Here is a 26,081-nt window from a genome sequence, read left to right on the forward strand (position 1 = left end):
TGAAAATCTGTTTTGTTTGGACACTTCTAAACTGTTTGGATTCTCCATTGATGATGAAGTGCATTTGGTGTTGTCTCTCTTTTCCCAGGACTGGGTTGTGCAACAGAATTTCAGGCTCTTATTACGATGAAACAATCTGTCTGGTGCCGTTTTTTCCGAGTCCACCCAGAACCCATAACTTAACGGGATCAAGTAAAACTGAATTAATGCACAGTCCATCAGTGATATCTATCGCTTGCTGCGCTCTGAGTAGCTGTCAGGAAAATTATCAGGGGGTTATTATTTTTCAAAGACTGAGTTGGCAGAGGCATATTTACAGCTCCCACATGACGAGGAACCTAAACGCCTTCTAGTTATCAATGCCGTGGTCCTATCAGTACCAGCATTTGCGTTTTGGTGTGGTAAGTGCATCTGCTATTTTTCAATGCTATTTAGAGCAACTTATTGCATCAGGTCCAGGATCCATCAACTATTTAGATGACATAGTAGTGTCTGATGCCTCTACAGAGGAACATTTGCAGAACATTCATGCTCCATTTTCTGTTTTACAGTCTGCAGGGTTAAAGTGCAATTTGGACAAGACATAGTTTTTTCAACCATCTAATATTTATTTGGGTTTTGTAGTGTTGCGTGCTAGCATTAAACAATTGCGCCAGTATATTGATGCTATTGCCATGTTGCCACACTCCACGTCTATTGAGGAATTACAGGCATTTTACGCAAATTTGTGTACTACTACAAATTCGTACCATATGCTGCTTCTGTGGCACAACCACTCCAGACATTATCACATAAAGATGTTCCTTTCCACTGGTCCCCGGATTGCGACTAGGCATTCAAGTTATTGAATTGTAAGCTGCAGTCGGTCCCCTGTTTGGTAACTTTTCAGTCGGGCCAGGCCCCATGTTAGTGAAGGATGTGTCTGAGTTTGGCCTTGGCACCATCCTTGTTCATAAGTAAGCAAATGTATCTGAACACTCTATTGCATATGCCTCTAAACTCTTAAATTCAGCACAACAGCATTATTCTCAGATAGAGAAAGAGACTTTGGTGATCTTATATGCTCTAAAAAACTTTCATGTTTTTTTTTATACATGTGTAAGTTTCACCTGATCACAGACCACAAATCACTGGTGCCTCTTTTTAACCCTTTGGCATCCTTGCCAGACAAAGCTGCATACCAGTTACAGCGGTGGGTGCTTTCCCTGTCACAATGCAATTATGAGATAAATTTTCAATCAACGTGCAAATGCTGACGTCATATCACATTTGCCGGTTGATCTGAATCCAGAGTTTGATAAGGAGAAATTACTTTGTTTTCATTTAGATGTTCAACCTCAAAATGTTGTTGATAGTTTTCCAATTACTAGCACTGAAATTGAAGTTGCAGATCCTGTTTTAAGTAAAACTGTTTCTTTTGCACAACATGACTGGCTGGACAGATCTCTGGGCTGTGCTTCTGATCCTTTGTGAAATTATTCTTAATTACAAAATCATCTTGGGCAGTGTGCTGCTGTTAGCTATGCAGGACACTGCTCCCCAGGTTGTAGTCCTGTCCACCCTTTGACATGAAGTTAGGCATTTATTACATGTGACCCACTGGTGTGTGTCATGTACAAAAGCGTTAGCACTCAGACATGTTTTCTGGCCAGGCATGGATGGGAAAATAGTGTGAGTGTTGGGGCCTACCCATAGTGTGTCACCCAGCAGGCTGCTCCCCATGCTGCTTTGTCTCCGTTGCCAGATCCACAGCAGCCTTGGGAAGGAGTTCATGTAGATTTTGTGATGCCTCTTTTGAATTTCTACTGGCTTGTCTTAATTATTCTAAGTTTATGTATGTGGTGCATTGTCTGTCCACTTTTGTGGTGACAACAATTTCAGCTTTGTCAAAAATTTTTGCTGTGGGAAGTCTTCAGTCTGTGTTAGTTACAGATAATGGCCCCCAGTTCATACCTCAGGAATTTGAAGTTTTATGTAGAAGAAGTGGTACTCTTCGTATGACGGCTCCTCCTTTTCACCCTAAATTGAATGGGGAAGCAGAATGACTCTTATGGACATTTAAGACTCAGATGAAACAATACATTTTGGGTATGTCACTGGAAGTAGCTCTTGATTGATTCCCTAGTTCTTATAGGTTCACCCCTCTTTAGCGATAAGAGTCTGACAGAGTTGTTGCATGGTCATCAGCCCAGAACTCTGCCACATTTGCTTTGACCGATGTGAGGCCATCCATTGGCACAACGCTCCTGGCCTGGCACAGCCCTTTGAGCTCGCTGGTTTGGCTGCCAGCTGAAACAGGTGCCAACTGTAATTGAGAGTACAAATGGCTGAAGCCTCCCCATCAATCGCACTGCTGAGGGGAGGACGTCGCAACACGTTGACCAGCCACAACATCGCCTAGGCGGCTGCGCTATGGGTGCACCTCCGCCGCTCTCACGTCCTCCATCTGCCCAGTCATCTCCTACATCTCAGCTGGTGCCCTCACCTTCTCTGCCACTGCTGCTGACATTTTCACAACTGTCTCCTCTGCTATGGGTGCCCACTTCAGCTGTCAGCCACAGTGGGACGCCAGTTCGTCCACTGTCACAGCTGATACATTTGACACTGCCGTCTCCATCACAGCCAGTTATACCTTTTCTGCCGCTTTTGCTGCCACTTCCTTCCCTGGGTTTTGGACTCGGACATGGAAGCTGCACCAGCGTTGCCTGTCCTCTCAGAGGGAGGGGGGGGGGGGGGCGCCACACCTATCTGTGCTCATGCCATTTCCAACACTACACACCAGTTGCATCAACCGCAGAAGAAATGGACATGAGCACAGTTCTCACTTCTTCACAGAGGAAGAGGAGTGCTGTAACTACAAATTTTGTGTGTACATTGCTTCATAGTTCGCGCTTGAAGTTTTTGCTTGATTTAGTCACTAGAGGCTACCCAGCCTGCTAAGACAATAGTAACTGTGTGTGCAGCCTGCTGGCTGCACCTCCTGGGAACTGATGTTTCTATAGGCCGAAGTTCTAGGCCCTATTTGCCACTTGTGCGTTCCTAATCTGATTGTACCTTGTCTTCCATTTATGTGTACTGTTCGAGCAATAGATTACAGTGTTCTTGGGTTAGAGCATTTACGTATTTTGGATGTAGAAAGTGGGCTGCAACACTACATGTGAGTGCAGAAAGAGGAATGTCCAGACCTACCAATAACAACAGAAGAATATAGGAAAGGTAGTTTTGTGGAAATAGGTTAAAAAGAAAGAAGATAGGGAAGAAAGGAAACCCTTATCTGTTGGGGAGAAGTGTTGTTGGTTCCAAGGGGTAAAAAGTTTGTAACATAAAAACAGCACACACAACTTCTCAACAGCACCTTGTAAACAAAAGGCAAGTATCTTTACATCTCATGACTACTCTGTAGTTCACACTTAAGCATTTGGCAAAGGGTTGATAAAAACACTCTTAGACTATTTCTTGACTTTTCCACTCCCAAAGAGCAAGTGGAAAAAATGAGCACACAATATCATTCATCTTCTTTATTCCCATGAAGTAATTAGTGCTGTCGACAGGGAATCTCAGATGGATTCCATATTCCTAGATTTCCAGAAGACTTTTGATACCGTTCCTCACAAGTGACTATTAATCAAATTGTGTGCGTATGGAGTATCATCTCAGTTGTGTGACTGGATTCGTGATTTCCTCTCAGAGAGTTCATAGTTCGTAGTGATAGATGGTAAATCATCAAATAGAACAGAAGTGATATCTGGCATTCTGCTAGGTTGTGTCATAGGCCCTCTGCTGTTCCTGATTTACATAAATGATGTAGGTGATAATCTGAGCAGCCCCCTTAGATTGTTTGCAGATGACGCTGTAATTTACCGTCTAGTAAAATCTTCAGACATTCAGTTCCAATTACAAAATGATCTAGAGAGAATTTCTGTATGGTGCGAAAAGTGGCAATTGGCACTAAACAAAGAAAAGCGAGGTCATCCACATGGATACTAAAAGAAATCCTATAAATTTTGGGTATACCATTAATCGCACAAATCTGAGGGCTGTCAGTTTAACTAAATACCTAGGAAATACAATTAGGAGCAACTTAAATTGGAAAGACCACATAGATAATATTGTGGGGAAGGTGAAACAGAGACTGCGCTTTGTTGGTAGAACACTTAGAAGATGTGACAAACCCACGACACCCTACATTACACTTGTCCGTCCTCTGTCAGAATATTGCTGCACGGTGTGGGATCCTTACCAGGTGGGATTGACGGAGGACATCAAAAGGTGCAAAGAAGGGCAGCTCGTTTTATGTTATTGTGCAATAGGGGTGAGAGTGTCTCTGATATGATACACGAGTTGGGGTGGCAGTCACTGAAACAAAGGCCTTTGTTTCAGTGCCAAGGTTATCTTTGCAGCGAGGTCTATTTATGAAATTTCAATCATGGACTTTTTCTTTCGAATGCGAAAATATTTTGTTGACACCCACCTACATAGTGAGAAATGTACATCATAATAAAATAAGAGAAATCAGAGCTCGAACGGAATGATTTAGGTGTTCCTTTTTCCCACACGCTATTCGAGAGTGGAATGGTAGAGAAGTAGTATGAAAATAGTTTGATGAACCCTCTGCCAGGCACTTAAGTGTGAATTGCAGAGTAACAATGTAGATGCAGATGTAGATCTCTTCATAAGAGCTGTGATGTCTATTATTTTATTATGATTGACATTTCTCCCTTTTGGTTGGGAGTCAACAAAATATTATGGCATTCAGAGGAGAAAGTTGTGATTGAAATTTTGTGAAAAGGTCTGACTGCAATGAAAAAAACACCTTTATTGCAATGATTGCAAGTTGTTGCCTTTCCCTAATTTTACGTATGCTTTTTCACTTTCTTCATATAAAAATTCTGACTCCACTGCAGTTCTTGCAAATGGAAGAACATTTCAAGCCTGATTTTCTGCAGAAGTGTAGTTCAACACAGCCCAGCTTCGTGAGCACGAATCAGTGTAGAGAACTGACTCAGGTGCTGGATCTTGACTCATTACAATGGGCTTCAGACTGTGGTTGCTGTTAAGCCCAGGCACATTTCTCAGGAGGTTTCCAGTTACCCATCTAATGTTGAACTTGCTGGAACTCTGTAACAAATGCAGTTGCACAGCATATTTTCTGGGTGGCAACCTTGCAAGATTAAATTGGCTTTTTGTGGCAGACTTGGTGAATAGCTGGTACCGGAAATCATCTAAAATCCGGGAACTACTGACACCTTCACTATACAATGCGATTAAGACTGTATCATGTGCTGCATTTGTGTTCATGTTTCTTAATAATGTTGCAAAACTTCATTTTTCGTTGATTGAAAAAAGCGAGTCTTGTATGACGTCCAATAACGGCATGAGCAAAGAGAATATGTTCACTGTCAAACTTTTAAGATTCAATGCAAAACCACTTGCTTCCTGCACTTCCTCTTCCTGGCTTCAGAGAAAATAAATTTTTGATGCCTCGTCCTCAACAAGTCATCAGATAAAGAGGTCAGCATCTTCTCCCACTATGACCATACTTCCAAAATCATCGGTTCTTGAAACAGCTGATGTTAACAATCATAATGTCAACATCTTGTCTATGGCCCACCTCAATGCTAAACTCTTGAAATTCCATTTTAAGAAGTGTAGTCATGCAATTCTTGTTTTGTTTATTATACGAAAACTTGTCCTGAGGGACCTGGTTTACCTTCTGTGACTCAACGACGTCTTCAACTGAAGAATGTGTTGTAGACCTACAAATTCCCTCAGCACTCTTTGTGTTAACATTTTCCTCCCTTGCATGGGTACCCACCAAATACAATAGCAAATTGAGATCCAAAATAAAATTGCAGGTGAGAAGCATAACTTTGAGCTATTGATTTGAATGAACCATTTCAAAACCAAGTTACTTTGTGTGTAAGGTACCCTCCATAGTCTTTTTGTGTACCTGCCTGCGACCCAGCATATCCTCTATGTGGCAACTGCAGGCTATCATTTTTATAACATTATTTTTATTCCATCCTGGATTTTCCATTGTTTGACTAAGTTAAAAAAATTAAATCTTCTACTCTACCTTTTGGAAGGTATAGTTTTTTTTCTATCAGCTGGACTGGACTAGTGGGCACTAGTAAGTAACAAGATGATATTCTGGAAATTTAATACAGTTTTGAATAGTCTTCAGCAACAAAGAATCACAAGTTGGAAGCCAACAATACAAATGGAAGCAATGCGTGCAGTATATGCATGATAGGCATCAAGCTCCTTTTTCGGGACGAATGCTTTGAGACAGCGGTGAAAGAGAGTGCAGTGGGCATGCTATAGTTGTCTAGCGGCAATCCGTACCCGGTCTTCACTGCCAACAGTTCCACATATTAGGGACAACCAGCAGCCAGTGCAGTGGGCTACCAGTGACGATCGAGCACATGCTGGTGAGCAGTTGGTGCAGTCTCTACGAACTTTATCAAAATCTGGTGGGTGCGATTTAAGTAAGTTATCAGTTATTCTTCAGTTAATTTTTAATTTTTACACTGATCTAGTTAGGTAAATGAAAATTTATATAGTGGAAGCGTTTGATGTATTTCAATACAGATGGTGAATGTATTCAGTGAATTTCATTGGTTTCTCAATGATTTCGATAAAGAAATATATATCACCATTATTAGTACCTTCTTAATTATTGTCAGTACCATTTCTGTAACTCTTTTTAATTATATTTGTGTGGAGATTTATGACCATGACTTTCACGATAGAAGAGGAGGCATGTAGAAAGTATTGTTCAATTTATGAACAAAAAAATTTTCTCAGGTAGTTGAAAGATTTTCTCAAATAGACAACAGATTTCCTAAAATGGATGAAAGATTTTATAATATGGTTGATAAACTGCTTGATTTTGGGTTCTCAGTTAAATGGGAGGATGGAAAAACTTGAAAAGTGAATGGAATGCTATCAAACATGTACAAGATTTCAGTGACTGTTTAGGTTTATTGAAAGGAAAATTAGAAAAAAGAGTTAATCAGTTACATACCATTAAACCAGTACAGGATATTCCAGTGAATAAAGTGCAAATAGTAGAAGAAGAAGTTATAGAGACAAAAGGTAGTATAGAACAAGTCACAAATCAGAATGTGTAAGTTCTTGCAGGATTTAGAAATTAAATAGAACCCCAACTGGGAAGACAATGAAGGAACTGATAGCACTAGAAATTTGATAGATGATAAAACATTATTTTCTATTACTGCTGTACAAGCTGAGGTAGGAACTCATTACATAATGATGGGGATACAACATCTACTCTACTGGGTACACACAGCACTAACTACCAAAACTCTGAATATGTCAAACAAGAGATAACCCGGATGAGGATCACCCTGTGGCTAAACATGCCTTGGTGCACAGTGTTACACCGTCCGGGTTATCTGGATACTTCCCACTAACACCAACCTATCCGAACTCCGGAGATGGGAACTTGCTCTTCAATATATCCTCTCTCCCCGTTATCCACCAGGCCTCAATCTCCGCTAATTTCAAGTTGCCGCCACTCATACCTCACCTGTCATTCAACAACATCTTTGCCTCTGCACTTCTGCCTCGACTGACATCTCTGCCCAAACTCTTTGTCTTTAAATATGTCTGCTTGTGTCTGTAAATGTGTGGATGGATATGTGTGTGTGTGCGAGTGTATACCCATCCTTTTTTCCCCCTAAGGTAAGTCTTTCCGCTCCCGGGATTGGAATGACTCCTTACCCTCTCCCTTAAAACCCACATCCTTTCGTCTTTCCCTCTCCTTCCCTCTTTCCTGATGAGGCAACAGTTTGTTGCGAAAGCTTGAATTTTGTGTGTATGTTTGTGTTTGTTTGTGTGTCTGTCGACCTGCCAGCACTTTCATTTGGTAAGTCACATCATCTTTGTTTTTAGATATATGAATTTAAGGATGGTCTGCAGGTGCCACTAATTAGTCAGTCAATCCATTTTGTAGTCTGGTTCAATTGCCTTATACAAAGATTTGCAAAATTTTCTATTCCCTTTTTGTCTATCAGTGAAAAACATGTACACAGTTAGTTTTGTTATAGTTCTAATAATAATGAAATGAGATCAGAGTACTCCCAAAAGGTGGTCTATATAGATATGTGGTTCTTTGTTTAGTTTACATTTAGACATTTGTTTCCTATTCTGTTGTTTGTCATGGGTACTCTTTGTGTGACAGATGGAGTTCAGCAGCAGAACTCCCTACAAAGAATGCCCATATGATGATTTGTATGTATGTGTATGTGGGGGGGGGGGGGGGGGGACAAGACTTGGGATATGGAGTATTTTTAATATTTTGGAAGACGAATGGCGACTTGTAAGTAGCCATTAAAAAGTTCTATTTCTGACCCTGTTAAAAACCTACACAATACCAAGTTTTAAATCATTTTATTGAAAGAAAAGCACCTGATTACACTACTTTTTTTTTTTTACTTTCCCTAAAAGCTGGGAGGAAGGGGCAGAGTGCCAACCCCCCCCCCCCCCCCCCCCCCCCCTCCTTGCCCCTGAGTACATGCGTCCTTGCTCCCACGTCCTAGCAAGTGCTGTGTGGAGCTACCAACGGAATGTGGAGAGTGCCAAGGAAGACCTCAGAATACTGCATCATGAGAGCCTTCAGTGAAGATGTAACACAACAATATTTTTGGAAAAAGAGAAGAGAATAAAACTTTTGTAAAGCTATTAGTTGGATTCAAGCTTAGCATTTGTTCATGTCATATGCCTGTACTCTCATGTAACAAAAGCTAACTGTTATTTTTAAAAAGTTGGAAGTTCTTAATAGCAAATACTGACTGCAGATAATTAATTCATTTTGTTTAAAGGAGAGTTTTTTAACTTTTTAAAAATGTTGAGGAGTGAATCTGCAGTCTTTGGAGGAATGCATTAAAGAAATGTGAATAAGTTCAACTGGGTCAAATCTTAAAATACAGAAAGTAGGAGACACTTACTGAAATGTAATCACACATCATCTTCATTTTGACTCCGATCCTGGTATGTCAGTTTTTTGTCCATACACCCTGCATTGTTACTTCCCATTTCACTGTGTTTTGCTGTCTCTGTCTCATATCCTAATGCAAATGGTGGGTGTTCCATGTTCCAATTTTAAAATGTAATATTTTCCGTCTGTTTACCAGCAGATAAAAATGCATGATCATAAAAACTTAAGGATCACTCCTTGAGTTAGTTGTGGTCCTAGAGAGAGATTTCAGATTTTTAACTAATCTTCTGGTGTAGCATTATATGATGTTATTTTTATGTGTAGTCATTTTAGGTAATGAGAGGAACAGAGTATTAGTGCTAATTTCATACTTATGGATTAGAAAACAATTTTAATTTAAAGATCAAATTATTCTGAAACATTGCTTTTCTTAATGATTTTTTTGTTATTCATTCCATTTCAGTTTTATAAGTAAGGATAAAGAAAGCTGAAACACTATTTTGGAAAACTTATTCTTCACTGTGAATTATAATATAATGGAAACTGTTTGTCCACTGTTTGTGTTAATGGATCTTCTTCTTCTTCTTCTTCTTCTTCTTCTGCTGCTACTACTACTACTACAGTTTATGAATTGACATTTGTTACTTTGTGAAATGTAACAAAATGTTTGGAAGGTTCAAAAAGTTTTAAGAGTTGTGAGATTTCTGTCAATAAAAATAATGACCTTACTATGACGAAAATGTTAATGTAACAAGTGCAAATCATTACTGAAAATTGCGATATTGGTATCAGTTTTGAAAAGAACAAAATGCTGTGACCAATAGAACATGAGAATTACGTTCAGCTACGGTACTTAAATAATGACGAGAAATTGGTGAAAATATTGAAGTATAAAACAATTATCTTTGGGCTTATTTTCACCATGATGATTAATAATTTCATTAAATTTATTAATTGTGTATAGCTTTTGCATGTTTGCTTTCAAATTCAAATAAGAAAATAAATGAAACTTTATCTTCATCAATGTAGGAAAAGGTAGATTGCTGCTTACCGTAAAGAAGACACATTAAGTTGCACACAGGTATAACTAAAAGACACTTGAGTAAAGCTTTCAGCTGCAGCCTTCATCAACAAAAGAAAAACACACATCAATTGTACACACAACCAAGCACACCTCATGCCTACATGACTGTGAACTCTGGTGGCTTTTGCTGATGAAGGCTGTGGTCGAAAGCTATATTTAAGTGTCATTTAATTGTGCCTGTCTGCAACTTAATGTGTCTTCCTTATGGTAAGCAGCAGTCTGTCTCTTCCTACATTTCTGATTTTCCTACCAGGAGTTTCCATTGTTTGTTTTTTAAATTTTACCTTCTTAATCTACCTTTGTAGTATTGACTATGATCACATTATTTTTGGCTATGTTACGTCTGCATTCTGACCTGTTCTTGCTTAACTTGGTATAAGTGTGTGACAGTAGTGCTACCCACGCATGCAAAAATCTACTACTGACACTCACTAAACTGTGTAAGTTTCCACATGTCCAGTTATCAGATTTGATACATGATGTATAACATTCACTATGAGGTAAACATCTGATCAAACATATTGAAACATATTGTACAGATTTTAAAAAGTGGGCTGACATTTAATTTTCAGCAACAAGAATCTTAGTGCTAATTGTTCTGTTTGATTCTTTTTAGCCAATGGCAGGAACTACCAGACATTGTCGCTGTGGTGCGTGGAAAAGCAGGGATGCTGAAATCACAGTCCCAACGATGTGCTGTGTGTGGCCGAGGACAATGCAAACGACATCAGCCTGCCACCCAGCAGCCCTGGCTTGGCCTCGATGTACCGAGGGAGATTGATACAGCCCTGGAAGAGGTCAGGATTATGGCAGAATTATCTATTTCTCTGTACTTGCGTAATTGTGTTGCTCTTCCCCCACAAACATGACTACTCTTTTATGCTACTGTTATGTCGAAGCCATCCTATTGTAGCATTAGAATATCTCCATTGAATGATTTAACTATTTGAAGATTCTTAATGGTAACTTATTGGAAAAGAAAATGTTTGGGCAGACATTAATTTGTAGCAACATTATTGAATCTTGTTTTTAGTTCATTTTCATATAGTCTACGTTAAGTCATTTATGAAAATAAACAACATTGTATGTAAGCTTTCCACTTCATGTAGGCTCTTTGTAATGTTGTATTGCTCGCATTGTATCAAGTTGTTTAGTTTCACACTATGTGCAGGTGGAGAAGATAGTGACACCCTGAAGCAGAAAGGAAGACATACGAAAGTAAATAGTGGTGCATTTAATTCATATTCGTATAAGGTTCTGGATTATAAGCAGTGATAGTGCACTGAGTGGTCCAACTATTTCATCTAATTTCACATCACCATATGTTGGTCATTACCAATACTGTATATGCAGGATAGACAGGAGAAAATTCAGATATTATGTAGAAGTGCTGAGGTTATTTTGATGTTATCTGTTAAAGAGATTTAGATTGTTCTTTTTCTGACAGTCCCAAAACTTAAAATAAAATTTTCTTCTGGTGCAAGTGTGGATTGATAATTTTTTAAAAAAGCTCAATACTTCTGATCCCATGAAGTTCCAGTTATTTCATTACTCAGAAAAGAAATGTGTTTCTCTCATCGAATAGTGCCTTTTTCCACCATAGCGATCCTATTCATTTGGCAAAATGGTCTTCCAACAAACTCATTGACTGAGGTTTGGAAAAAGGGAAAGTAACATGGAACAAACAGGTAACTGATGAGGTACTGTATTGAAGCCCAGTCCTTGTATATCAGCCATTCCAATATCCAAAGTTTATGCAGACACTTTGCTCAGTCGCAAGACGACCTATTTGGATGCTGATCTTGATTGTTTGCTATGAAAATATTCTGCAACACTGTGTGATAAGAACCAGTGTCTAACTGTTTTACAGATTGTCAATCGTGATTATGCCCTTTAAATCAAAATAAGCAGTGGTGAGTACTTTTATTGCCAGAAAAAAAAAAGTTTGTCACTGTTTTCATGTGCTTCTACTTACGCAAACCAACTATTTGATAGTGAATCTGCTTCCAAGACGTAATGGTGAATACTCATTTTGTCTTTAGTCACATAATATATATTACACAAGTCCTTCAGATTACGCCACAACTGACCCATACAGTTTTGAAATGTGTTCCCTCTAATGTTTTGAAGTGAAATTAACAAATCTTCACTCACTATACACTCGATCACCTCTTGTGCAAGACTTCATTCAGTACATTACGTCATTATTAAATCAGATCACATCATATGAACTACATTTCATCTTTAAAATCTCACAAACCTTTATGGACTTCTGTGACGGTGACATGAATGTTACAGACAAATTCTGCAGAAAGAACCTTGGCTGGATGTCCAATGTTGAAGAGGCTATTCCAACAGGCATTGAAGGAACAAGATGCAAGCAGCTACAGATTATGGCGCTCATTGGAATGGACAATATGTATTGCCTGGGCTCGGAGGACATACTGGGATCATTCCAGTGACTGGCAGAGAAGGTTGAAATCACAAGTCTTGCACACAAAATTCCATCAAAGCCTCAAAATTTGCAGTGTTGTTCTCAGAACCAAACCTGTCTCTCTGGTTCTTGACATGAAAGGCTTAAACCAAAGACATCCAGAGGTCTGTGAGAACCTAGACTGGACGTTGTAGACTCGCACCTTAGTTTTGAGACTTTAGTGTTCCCTTACAATGCACTACACATCAGAGACTGCTAACCGGGTAATCACCTGTGTATGGGGTGCAAGGAAGGATTTTTAGATTAGTTGACTCGCCATCAATTGCAGATAATGGTAACTGTATGAGACCCCGAAGAATTAGTATAAGACACAAATAAATGTCCCCCATAGATGAGACTATCACAATTCCTATTATCTGTTGTTGAAGCATTCCCCGTGAAGTAAGTAGTTTGAAGTACTCCTAAAAAGCAGTCAATCTTACATAATACTGGGTACAGAAAGGTAGTTGCAACATGAAGTTGACAGTACTGAGATTTTTGGACATAAATCTTAAGTTTGTAATAAAGGATAGGCTAACGGCAAATAAAATAGAGGAGGTGAGTTCATCATTCAGACTGAAGCTGCTTATGAGATATGAGGGCTATTCATAAATTAACCTTCGATTGGCTACTAAAAATAAGCAATGACATGGCACCTATAAACATTTTGACAAAATTCTGCGTGTGAGACATTGGTTCACAATTTATGAACTTTCTTAAGGTACTGAAGTTTCTCATAATGAGAAAGGGGGGAGTGATTATAATATACTGTAACGAATTTTCTGCTCCCAAAATCACATTCGAAACTCTTTTTATTGACTGGCTCCAACAGGTAAGACTGTCATCTTCAGTCAGAAGATAACAGTCTTACCTGTTAAATCAGTTAATAAAAAAACAGGTTTGCATGTGATATTGGCTACAAAGAAATTCTTTAAACAACATACACTCCTTCTCATTCTCAGTATGAGGAACATCAGTATCTTAAGAACTGACATCTGAAGATGACAGTCTTACCTGTCGAAACCCATTAATAAAAAACAGTTTTGAATGTGACCTTGGCTACAAAAAAGATATGCCTCAAATTTTGAGGTAATCTATCTTCAGCATTTTCACAGGAACTCAAAACATGTAGCTGTGGGCATGAGCATGTAGAGGAAGTATGACTAAAGCCCAAAAGAATAGCTGATAGTTCATGATGGGAGGGATGCTCCATGTTATGCAGTCACTAAAGAAACTGCCAAAGAAAACAAAATATTTGACTGGTTTGGGGATTGCTTCTTATGGAGGATGTAGCAAGTTTTCACAGATGGAGAGCCATAGACAGATGTGGAAGTAACTTCAGACATTCCCAGAGAAGTATGTTGGGACCACTGCTATTCGTGTTGTATGTTAAAGACCTAGCAGATAATGTTAATATTAACCTCAGACTTTTTGCAGATAATGCAGTTACATATAATGTAGTAATATCTGCAAGGCATTGAGCAAATATCCATTGAGATCTTCATGAGATTTTAAAATAATGCAAAGATTGGCAACGTGGTTTAAAATATTTGAAAAGTATGAAAAATATCAATGAGTCACATTTGGAATTTACTACCATTGGCTTAGATGTAGCTAGAGCTTATTGCTGGGATACTGCAAAAATGTAGCAACTGTACAAATGGGGTGGTTTACAGAACTGTCACACAACACACACTATACTGTGTACATCATAAGGACAAACCTGATGTAAACATTATACCATGTATGCTTCTGTATTTGCTTGAATCTCATTGGATTTTGTTTCACGTGAAGCGGAAGCCAAGCTGTGACCAGTACAGTGAATACAATCATGTTGTTGTTGTTGTTGTGGTCTTCAGTCCTGAGACTGGTTTGATGCAGCTCTCCATACTACCCTATCCTGTGCAAGCTTCTTCATATCCCAGTACTTACTGCAACCTACATCCTTCTGAATCTGCCTAGTGTATTCATCTCTTGGTCTTCCTCTACGATTTTTACCTTCCATGATGCCCTCCAATGCTAAATTTGTGAACCCTTGATGCCTCAGAACATGTCCTACTAACCGGTCCCTTCTTTTTGTCAAGTTGTGATATGAGCAGTTGCAGTTAAGATATAAAAAGAGATGAGCAGAGAAACGGTATAGCTTTGAATGTCACTTAAATTGGAAAAATAATGAAATAATAGGCAGCAGAGGACCTAGTAGGTAAAAAGACGAGGGCCAGTAGAAATCCTTGGGTAGCAGAAGAAATATTGAATTTAATTGATGAAAATATAAAAATGCAGTAAATGAATCAGGCAAAAGGGAATACAAACGTCTCAAAAATGAGATCGACAGGAAGTGCAAAATGGCTAAGCAGGGATGGCTAGAGGACAAATGTAAGGATGTAGAGGCTTATCTCACTAGGGGTAAGATAGATACTGCCTACAGGAAAACTAAAGAGACCTTTGGAGAAAAGAGAACCACTTGTAAGAATATCAAGAGCTCAGATGGAAACGCAGTTCTAAGCAAAGAAGGGAAAGCAGAAAGGTGGAAGGAGTCTATAGAGGGTCTATACAAGGGCAGTGTACTTGAGGACAATATTATGGAAATGGAAGAGGATGTAGATGAAGATGAAATGGGAGATATGATACTGTGTGAAGAGTTTGACATAGCACTGAAAGACCTGAGTCAAAACAAGGCCCCAGGAGTAGGCAACATTCCATTAGAAATACTGACGGCCTTGGGGAAGCCAGTCCTGACAAAACTCTACCATCTGGTGAGCAAGATGTATGAGACAGGCGAAATACCCACAGAATTCAAGAAGAATATAGTAATTCCAATCCCAAAGAAAGCAGGTGCTGACAGATGTGAAAATTACCAAACAATCAGTTTAATAAGTCACGGATGCAAAACACTAACGCGAATTCTTTACAGACGAATCGAAAAACTGGTAGAAGCCGGTCTCGGGGAAGATCAGTTTGTATTCCGTAGAAATATTGGATCATGTGAGGCAATACTGACCCTACGACTTATCTTAGAACCTAGATTAAGGAAAGGCAAACCTACGTTTCTAGCATTTGTAGACTTAGAGAAAGCTTTTGACAATGTTGACTGGAATACTCTCTTTCAAATTCTGAAGGTGGCAGGGGTAAAATACAGGGAGCGAAAGGCTATTTACAATTTGTACAGAAACCAGATGGCAGTTATAAGAGTTGAGGGACATGAAAGAGAAGCAGTGGTTGTAGCCTCTCCCCGATGTTATTCAATCTGTATATTGAGCAAGCAGTGAAGGAAACAAAAGAAAAATTCAGAGTAGGTATTAAAATCCATGAAGAAGAAATATAGACTTTGAGGTTCGCCGATGACATTGTAATTCTGTCAGAGACAGCAAAGCACTTAGAAGAGCAGTTGAACGGAATGGATAGTGTCTTGAAAGGAGGATATAAGATTAACATCAACAAAAGCAAAACGAGAATAATGGAATGTAGTCGAATTAAGTCGGGTGATGCTGAGGGAATTAGATTAGGAAATGAGACACTTAAAGTAGTAAAGGAATTTTGTTATTTGGGGAGCATAATAACTGGTGATGGTCGAAGTAGAGAGGATATAAAATGTAGACTGGCAATGGCAAGGAAAGCGTTTCTGAAGAAGAGAAATTGGTTAACATCGAGTATAGATTTAACTGTCAGAAAGTCGTTTCTGAAAGTATTTTTATGGAGGGTAGCCATGTATAGAAGTGAGACATGGACGATAAATAGTTTAGACACAAAGAGAATAGAAGCTTTCGAAATGTGGTGCTACAGAAGAATGCTGAAGATTAGATGGGTAGATCACATAACTAATGAGGAAGTATTGAATAGAACTGGGGAGAAGAGGAGTTTGTGGCACAACTTGACTAGAAGAAGGGATCGGTTGGTAGGACATGTTCTGAGACATTGCGGGGTCACCAATTTAGTACTGGAGGGCAGCGTGGAGGGTAAAAATTGTAGAGGGAGACCAAGAGTTGAATACACTAAACAGATTCAGAAGGATGTAGGTTGTAGTTGGTACTGGGAGATGAAGAAGCTTGGACAGGATAGAGTAGCCTGGAGAGCTGCATCAAATCAGTCTCAGGACTGAAGACTACAACGACAATGAAATAATATTTGTGAAAACTCTAGCAAAACCGCCCACTTCTTATGTGACCAGACGGAAAGCATAAAATGCTCTCGTCCTCACCTAACATAGTATTCTAATCGTGAACAAGAGTGATGAAAATTTCTAATTTAATCACAGGGTGATTTTTATGAGTGAGCTATTTGTGATCCAGAAGCATACTGCAGGGATTTCATTGTAATGTTGAGTACTGAAGCCACTGAAGGTATTAATTATAGTCACTTGTCTGGTAATCTCTTAGCTTCTTCCTTATTCATGTCTGATGAATATATTTCAGTTCTGTAACTGTCATCTGGTACATTGATAATGAGCCAGTCAATGACAGAATCCAGAAAGCCATCCATCACTTTTTCTCCTTTTCTTGTATAATGTGCCGTTTGTATCCCTCCAGCGTCCAGCAGTGACATGTGGAAAAAATGCATGCGTTAACTCCGGTACGTCAGGCACCTTAACAGTCTTGTTATTTTTCCCAACAAATCCCTTAACTCGGCACCAGACCAGTTCTGTTGGGTTCATATTGTAATGGTACAAAGCAAAATGTAAAAATGCAGCATACATGTGGTTTGCTCGATGCTGTGGTTCGTGTGAGACTGCATCTGTGGTATTAAACAATGGACATAGTCCAAATAGAGAGTATTTGGGTTTTCATTTTGTCCTAAAACAATAAATTATTATGTTTTCTTAATTTAAGCAACATTTATTAACAATCTTTCATAAAATAAAGGAACTAAGAACTTATATTTGAAGTGAAAGCAGGAATTTCGTGTGCAATAGTTAATTAGAAATAAGAAGAGAAGCATTATTCACAAAAAGGATGATGAATTTTACAATTATGATTATGAGATGCAGGTAATTCAAATTGGGGGGGGGGGGGGGGGGGGGGGAAGAATGGCCAAGGCGACTCATGAACCAGCGATCCATGAACTGCACCAGTTGATCAATGTACTCTTTCTTTTTTTTCTTTTTTGTAAATCTTATTTTGTTCTTTATTGTTTGTTGCCTTTGTTCAGGGTGGTCACCCCATGACACCCGTTCAACTTTAGTGTTGATCTGTTCACTCAGTTTTTTTTCTTTTATTATTATTATTTCTATTTTTCTCAGACCTTAGGTCTGGTTAAAAATGGAAAGTGACTTCCTTTTAACTGTACGGTATATGTTACATTGTATTTAGGAACTTTCGGGTTATTGAACACATATCAATAATTACGGATTTCTGTAGTTGTATATGTATGTTTGGATGTAGCTGTATTGCATTGATGTACTGGTGGATATTGTGTGGTATGACTCCTGTAGTTGATAGTATAATCGGTATAATGTCAACTTTATCCTGATGCCACATGTCCTTAACTTCCTCAGCCAGTTGGATGTATTTTTCAATTTTTTCTCCTGTTTTCTTCTGTATATTTGTTGTATTGGGTATGGATATTTCGATTAGTTGTGTTAATTTCTTCTTTTTATTGGTGAGTATGATGTCAGGTTTGTTATGTGGTGGTGTTTTATCTGTTATAATGGTTCTGTTCCAGTATAATTTGTATTCATCATTCTCCAGTACATTTTGTGGTGCATACTTGTATGTGGGAACATGTTGTTTTATTAGTTTATGTTTTATGGCAAGTTGTTGATGTATTATTTTTGCTACATTGTCATGTCCTCTGGGGTATTCCGTATTTGCTAGTATTGTACATCCACTTGTGATGTGATCTACTGTTTCTATTTGTTGTTTGCAAAGTCTGCATTTATCTGTTGTGGTATTGGGATCTTTAATAATATGCTTGCTGTAATATCTGGTGTTTATTGTTTGATCCTGTATTGCAATCATGAATCCTTCCATCTCACTGTATATATTGCCCTTTCTTAGCCATGTGTTGGATGCGTCTTGATCGATGTGTGGCTGTGTTAGATGATACGGGTGCTTACCATGTAGTGTTTTCTTTTTCCAATTTACTTTCTTCATATCTCTTGATGTTATGTGATCTAAAGGGTTGTAGAAGTGGTTATGCAATTGCAGTGGTGTAGCCGATGTATTTATATGAGTGATTGCTTTGTGTATTTTGCTAGTTTCTGCTCGTTCTAGAAAGAATTTTCTTAAATTGTCTACCTGTGCATAATGTAGGTTTTTTATGTCGATGAATCACCTTCCTCCTTCATTTCTGCTTAATGTGAATCTTTCTGTTGCTGAATGTATGTGATGTATTCTATATTTGTGGCATTGTGAACGTGTAAGTGTATTGAGAGCTTCTAGGTCTGTGTTACTCCATTTCACTACTCCAAATGAGTAGGTCAATATTGGTATAGCATAAGTATTTATAGCTTTTGTCTTGTTTCTTGCTGTCAATTCTGTTTTCAGTATTTTTGTTAGTCTTTGTCTATATTTTTCTTTTAGTTCTTCTTTAATATTCGTATGATCTATTCCTATTTTTTGTCTGTATCCTAGATATTTATAGGCATCTGTTTTTTCCATCGCTTCTATGGAGTCACTGTGGTTATTCAATATGTAATCTTCTTGTTTAGTGTGTTTTCCCTTGACTATGCTATTTTTCTTACATTTGTCTGTTCCAAAAGCCATATTTGTATCATTGCTGAATACTTCTGTTATCTTTAGTAATTGGTTGAGTTGTTGATTGGTTGCTGCCAGTAGTTTTAGATCATCCATGTATAGCAAATGTGTGATTTTGTGTGGGTATGTTCCAGTAATATTATATCCATAATTTGTATTATTTAGCATGTTGGACAGTGGGTTCAGAGCAAGACAGAACCAGAAAGGACTTAATGAGTCTCCTTGGTATATTCCACGCTTAATCTGTATTGGCTGTGATGTGATATTATCTGAATTTGTTTGGATATTAAGTGTGGTTTTCCAGTTTTTCATTACTATGTTTAGGAACTGTATCAATTTAGGATCTACTTTGTATATTTTCAATATCTGTAGTAACCATGAGTGGGGTACACTATCAAAAGCTTTTTGGTAATCAATGTATGCGTAGTGTAGCGACCTTTGTTTAGTTTTAGCGTGATATGTCACCTCTGCATCTATTATCAGTTGCTCTTTACATCCTCGTGCTCCTTTGCAACAGCCTTTTTGTTCTTCATTTATAGTTTTGTTCTGTGTTGTATGTGTCATTAATTTCTGTGTAATGACTGAAATTAATATTTTGTATATTGTTGGTAGGCATGTTATGGGGCGATATTTAGCTGCGTTTGCTGTGTCTGCTTGATCTTTAGGTTTCAGATAAGTTATTCCATATGTAAGTGTATCAGGGAATGTGTATGGGTCTGCAATGTAACTGTTAAATAATTTAGTTAGATGTGAATGTGTTGAGGTGAACTTCTTTAGCCAGAAATTTGCTATTTGATCATTTCCAGGGGCTTTCCAATTGTGCGTAGAATTAATTGCTTGGGTGACTTCATGTTGCAAAATTATCACTTCAGGCATTTGTGGTATCATCTTGTGTGAGTCTGTTTCTGCTTGTATCCATTGTGCATGCCTGTTATGTTGTACCGGGTTTGACCATATGTTGCTCCAGAAGTGTTCCATGTCTGTTATGTTTGGTGGATTGTCTATTTTAATGTGTGTGTTATCTATTGTCTGGTAACATTTCTTTTGGTTTGTGTTGAATGTTTGGTTTTGTTTCCTTCTATTTTCACTTTTTTTGTATCTTCTAAGTCGTTTGGCCAATGCTTGTAATTTCCGCTTCTTTTCATCTAATTGCTCTATTGCTTCTTGTTGTGAGATTTTACCTAACCTTTTTCGTTTTTTGTCTGATATTTCATTTCTTATAAATTGTGTTAGCTGTCCGATGTCTTTTCTCAGTTTTTCTATTCTGATCTGTAGCCTGTGTTGGCATGCTGGTTTTGTGGGTTTCTTGTGTGTGTTGTTTGGTTCTGATCTCTGCCTAGTGTGTATATTTAGTGTAGTGAGTGCTCCTACATAAACCAGTAGTTGTAACTCTTCCATAGTTGTATTTTCATTTATTTTGTTGTGTATGATTGTGCTGATAGTTGTTATTGTTGTTTCGACTTGTGGGTTATTTGGTGGTCTATGCAAGAATGGTCTAATGTCTGTATTTGTGTCTTTGTATTCTATATATGTCAACTGAAATTTTTCTTCTATATCTAACATGTCTGTCACTTCATGTTCTATTTGTGCTTGTTCTGGTGGCTGTCTTAAGATTTCGTTTTCCTCTGATTGTTTAATTGATGCGTTTTGTTCTTTGTTTGTTTTCTCTGGGATGTTTGAGTCAATTACTGTATTTTCTTCTTCTTCTAATTGCAAATTATTTTGTTCCAGTATTTGTTGTACTTGTTGTTTGATGTTTTCTAATTCTGACTGGGGTATCCTGTTATTTTTTATTATTACAAGGATCTGATCAGCTAGTCGTTGTTCTGTTAAAAAATTTAATTCCGGGTATCTGGTAATAAATGTTGTGTATACTTGTGATCTGTATCCAGTTGTGTTGGTTCCTAGGTTTGTTGCTTGGTAATAACAGAACATGAGTTGTCGATTAACTTCATCTAACCATCTCATCCTCTGTCTTTGTTTTCCTTCTAGGGTGGTTGCAGGAAGCATATCCTGCAAAACACCTCTATTTGGATTTAAATCATTTTCCAGTTGGCTAGCAGTGTCGTTACCATTGTGGGCGGGCATAGGGTTCAAGCGTCGTCCCCGACCATGACAGCGCTTGTCCGAGGCTCCTTTAGTTCTGTCCTGAACCAAGTAATCACACTAAAAGGGGGGTTAGCCCTATTAGTGGTTTGTTCTTTTCGTCGCCTTTTACGACTGGCAGAACATACCAGAGGCCTATTCTTTTCCCGGGCCTCCACGGGGTTTATTATTATTATTATTATTACAGAGAGCAGATAAACCTCTGACCAAACAGGCTGAGCTACCATGCTGGCATCTACTACGCTACATCCAGTGTGTACGTGTATTTCAACTGTATCGGATATGTGCTACAACTGCTGACTAATCTTCACATTTGTGTTTGTTTACATCAGGTTTATTCTTATGATGAACAGAGTACAGAATATTGCTCAAGGGTGTGGGATAAATATCATATAGTACTTACAGAGGATACTGAATGTATACAAAGAAGGGCAGTATGAATGGTTACAGATTTGTTTGAATCATAGGAGGGCATTTCAGAAATGCCAAAAAAGTTGAAATGGTCGGTGCTTCAAACAAGATGCCATCTATCTTGTGAAAGCCTACTGAACAAAGTTTGAGAACCAATATTCAGCACTCATAGAGAAACTGAGCAGTCATCCATCCCAACGTCCGTAAGAGAAGACTCTTGTTGTACAATGGGAAGTATCCTCCGTGGTATATGTCAAGGTGGTTTGCAAAATATGGATACAAAAAAGCAATGCTGGCATGTGCACTTGTAGTTTCATTAATCCAGAAATGGACTGCCTTGATTACTGATGCAAAGTTGCTGTAAACTTATCTCAAATTTGTGTTTATTTGCAGTCCGTATGCATGAAAAAAATACTTTGTCACTGCACAAGACTTACTTTCGTCCATTTCTATGAAACATCCAGTTTCAATCACTTGTGATAGCTACCAATAAACAACATTTCACATCTGTTTAGAAGATGTAGTAAATCTATATGTGTTTTAGTAGTCCTGTTACTCTGCAAAATGTCCAACTGTTTAATAGAATTTTAGCTGATTTTTAAATCCGTCCTCATATGACCCAGGGAATGGAGTTCTTAGCGACAGCAAATTGTTGAAATGAGTGTAATTATCCATTGCTCATACTCAAATTAGTGTGTCTTAATGATTCAAATTGTTTATTCTGTACAAGCCAGATCATCCTATTGGCAATGGAGTCAGGATGGCTCAAGTGTTTATTGACCTCGTTGCAGGCCATGGTGATGATACAGGATGTTTGGCAGGGCAGCAGGTATGTAGAGCCAGATGGACAGCAGCTGTAAAGTCATAAAACGAATGAGAAAACCATACTCAGTTTATTAAATGCAGTAAGAGACAAGTGATGGCCAGGGGTGTGTGCTTAACTCGGTACACAGCCTCAGGAGGTGGTTGTCTCACGGAGTTGCCAAGCCAAGCAGATGACGTCAGTGGTGAAATGTTCTCAGCAACTCGTTGAGTGCAGGGTTGCATCAGCTCAGGTAGACAGTTGGCACGCAGTGATGGCAAGCTCCGTAGTAAGTCGGTCACACCATTTGGTGCAGATGCATGACCAGCTAACTGTGTGGAGTTAGCCTAGTACAGGGATCACCTGAGCACTGCAGTCGGCCGAGGACCTCACTGTAGGATACAGCACAATGCCCAGTGAACACAAGTCTGCAGTAGCTGAGTGTGAGAATGCACTGCAGGCAGCAGCTCAGCAGTGAGTTGGGTGCATCTGTGAACTATGAACTTCGAGGTAGGTGTCTGAAACTTAGTTGAAGCCAGCCAGCACATGGATACCAGCTGGAAGACACCAGTCTGTCTCCCAGCAGTATCAATACAAGGTGAATGCCATAGTCTTGCAGCTAGTGTGAGCTGGATGTAGTAGCTGTAATTTGGATGACCCATATCAGGTTGATGACTGTCATGGAGTACTTCTCAGAGCTGGCTGCAGCCAATGACAGATACTGCATGGTGGGTGGTTGTTATTTACTGTTGTTTGTCTCAGTCCTGATGTGACAGGACATCTTTATCGATTGTGCAAACCAAGGAAGTGCTGTTGGCCCAGACTTGATTGTGGAGAAATCCGGGTCACTTTTGCAGGTCTGACCCCTGCACTGTGCTGCGTCAGCAGTGTCCCAGCCCCAGCTGCAGCAACAGGGGCTGAATATGTGGCAACTGGTGTGACTCTAGGGCCAAGGCAGAGGCTTCTGTCATGTCTGCTTGGCCTCTCTACAGATTCTCTTTTATCAGAACACAGAGACAGCTTTCTGTTTGCTTGGCCAAAAGTTACAGCCACCAGTTTGAAAGGCAGTGGCACAACATGCTTTCCCTCTTTGGAAGATCCGGTCCACTGGATCACGCTTTGGAAGTCCCTTAACAATATGCTTACATTTTTACATTTATGAACATTCCTTTCAGTTTTCTCTTATGCTAAGCCATCCTGAAATACAATGTCCAATGGATGGGCTGGTATACTTAATCAATAATTATTTGCTAAGGGTGACCCACTCAATCAGTACTCAGTTATCAGGGAGTTAACAGGGTGGGAACTTCCCTGTCTTTAATTGATATAAGCCACCCAGATGAAAGTCCAAACTAATCTTGTACCCAAGACTTATAAGCTTCTTACCATGACTTTGTGGTTGTATTCATTAAGATATTGTTGCATTTACTTGGCAGAAATACGTCCTTTCTGTGCTGCTATGAATTTGTCCAGGGAGTTAAGGAAGTTGGGTTCTAAGGCACTGTATAGAGAACTCAGATTTTGAGCACTAAGTTTATCTAAATGTTTGTCAGGCCAACATAATAGATAATGTGTTCTGTTTATCATAGCTTTTGCTATGGTAGCTGGAAGATGTAAAGTTGGCCGTAAAATATCAGAAGTTATGCCATTTACCAATATACTGCTCCCGGTGAAACTTAATTTTTCTGTCGTGGACATCTTTGCCCAGACTCCTATCTCACCAATTAAGGGTGAATTATATAGTAGTTATACTGAGCATTGGTGTTTGCTGCTGGGAACGGGTCCTTTACTGTCATGGGATGGTAGAATAGTGATAAGGCTTTCTTGTCCAGAGGAGTAATAAATTCCAATGTATCTGTTTGCATCTTACACAGGCCAGCCAGAAACTGTTTGGTGACAGCAGGATAGGGGTTAACTGCCAATGCGCTATATGGTGTATAGCTTCCTGCAATTCTGCTATCTCAAATCAGGCTTCCCCTACACTGTCGGCCAGTGTTCATGAAAGTCTCACTACAGCTAACCTGCTATTCAGTAGGTCTAATTGGATCTACATTGTATCTAAATCCCAGTTCACTGTACTGGTGCCAGTTTCTACATAACACATTAGGTCTGCTGTTACCCTTGCAGCATTCTGGTGTCAATCAGAACTCCTTGCCCTAGATCTGTTAGTTTGCCATGTGCCATTCTATCAAAGCATTAGTACATTCCCCTGCACTTTGAGTGTCATTGAGTTCCCTATGTGTCATCAGTGTTTCTGGTGCCAAATACTATTTTCAGTAAACTACATCCCGTATCTAACTACCCCTACTTCTTTCATTGCAATGTGTGTGGCAGTAAATCCACAGCTTGCTGCAGTTGCTCTCAGAGATGTTCATAGGAGACATACAGTATTTAGGAGACATACAGTATTTGGTACTCTCCCTGCGTCTCATCAATACTCCCTTTTTCCTGTCCCTAAGGTGCAGCTCCGAGGAAGCCTCATCCTCCCCCTGTACCTTGTTCTCACTTCCCATGCATTATTCAGTGGTGTCTGGTTAGGATGACGTCTCTCTGCCTGAATTAGAGTACTCCTTCCTCCATTGGTTGGTCCTGCAATGCACTCACCCTTTTGCAGCTGTTGAGGCACAGCACTGCCAGAACTGTGATCACCCCACGGTCATTTTTGCTTGCGATGTTACCTCAACGAAAGAAGTTATAACGATTCACCTTCCTTGATCTAGATCCATTGTCTACAAATAAAGCCTATTACTATATTCCCCACAACATAACAAAAAAGCTGTACTCCTGTTGTCCCACATTCTTTTTGTGACATAACAATCCCTGAATTATCGTGACATCATAAATCACACAAGAACATAAGCATCTTAATATATCACTCTTGTGTGTGTGCTCTTGAAGCATACAAAATTGTGTGTGTGGTCTGCGCGAGAGCATCTGGTTTCTCCTTTTTCTTTCCATGCCTTCCCTCATTTTGAGGGAATGCTACCATTACTGGTGGCAACAAATCTGGTGCACTCCTAAAAGGATGAATGCACCTGACATGCGTGAATGTCATACCCATTGGTAACTGCTGTTTGACATTCACTGGTGAGGTGATAAGGACCTTTGTACTGGGTGCCTAATTTTTTGTTTTATCCTTTGGGGAATACAGACTTGTTAGCATCACCTATTGACCTATGTGATATTCTGGTAATATGACATTGCATTGTCCTCTCTTTTGTGATGCTCAAGGTCCTTGGTATTAGATCTTTGCACCCTTTCAACACTTCTTTCAATGTTCTCATGATATTTTGTATGGTTCACCATTTTTCCCTGCCTTTGGTTTGATTAGCTCAAATGGCAAAGACATTTTTTGACTATACACCACCTCATATAGTGATAGACTTGTGCTTCCATGGGTTATTGAATTATAAGCCACTACTGTGTACCACAAGAAAGTTTCCAAATAACTGTGATGGGTTTTCACATAGGCCTTAATATCTTCCCTAGCATTCGATGTACACACTCAGTTCTTCTGTTGGCCTGCAGATGTAATGGGCTTGTTCTCATTT

General features: G+C 39.1%; 1 protein-coding gene across 2 annotated transcripts in view; it reads left to right on the forward strand.

Annotated features, from left to right (window-relative positions):
* The window catches only part of LOC124595492 (sorting nexin-14-like), a 197,820-nt gene that overhangs the window by 14,925 nt on the left and 156,814 nt on the right, over nt 1–26,081 (forward strand). For both annotated transcript variants that reach the window (XM_047134255.1, XM_047134256.1), the window contains exon 3: nt 10,663–10,843. In XM_047134255.1, the coding sequence (XP_046990211.1) occupies nt 10,663–10,843 (181 nt within the window). The remainder of the gene's footprint in view (nt 1–10,662; nt 10,844–26,081) is intronic.

The sequence above is a fragment of the Schistocerca americana genome, chromosome 2, assembly GCF_021461395.2.
Source record: "Schistocerca americana isolate TAMUIC-IGC-003095 chromosome 2, iqSchAmer2.1, whole genome shotgun sequence".
NCBI lineage: Eukaryota > Metazoa > Arthropoda > Insecta > Orthoptera > Acrididae > Schistocerca > Schistocerca americana.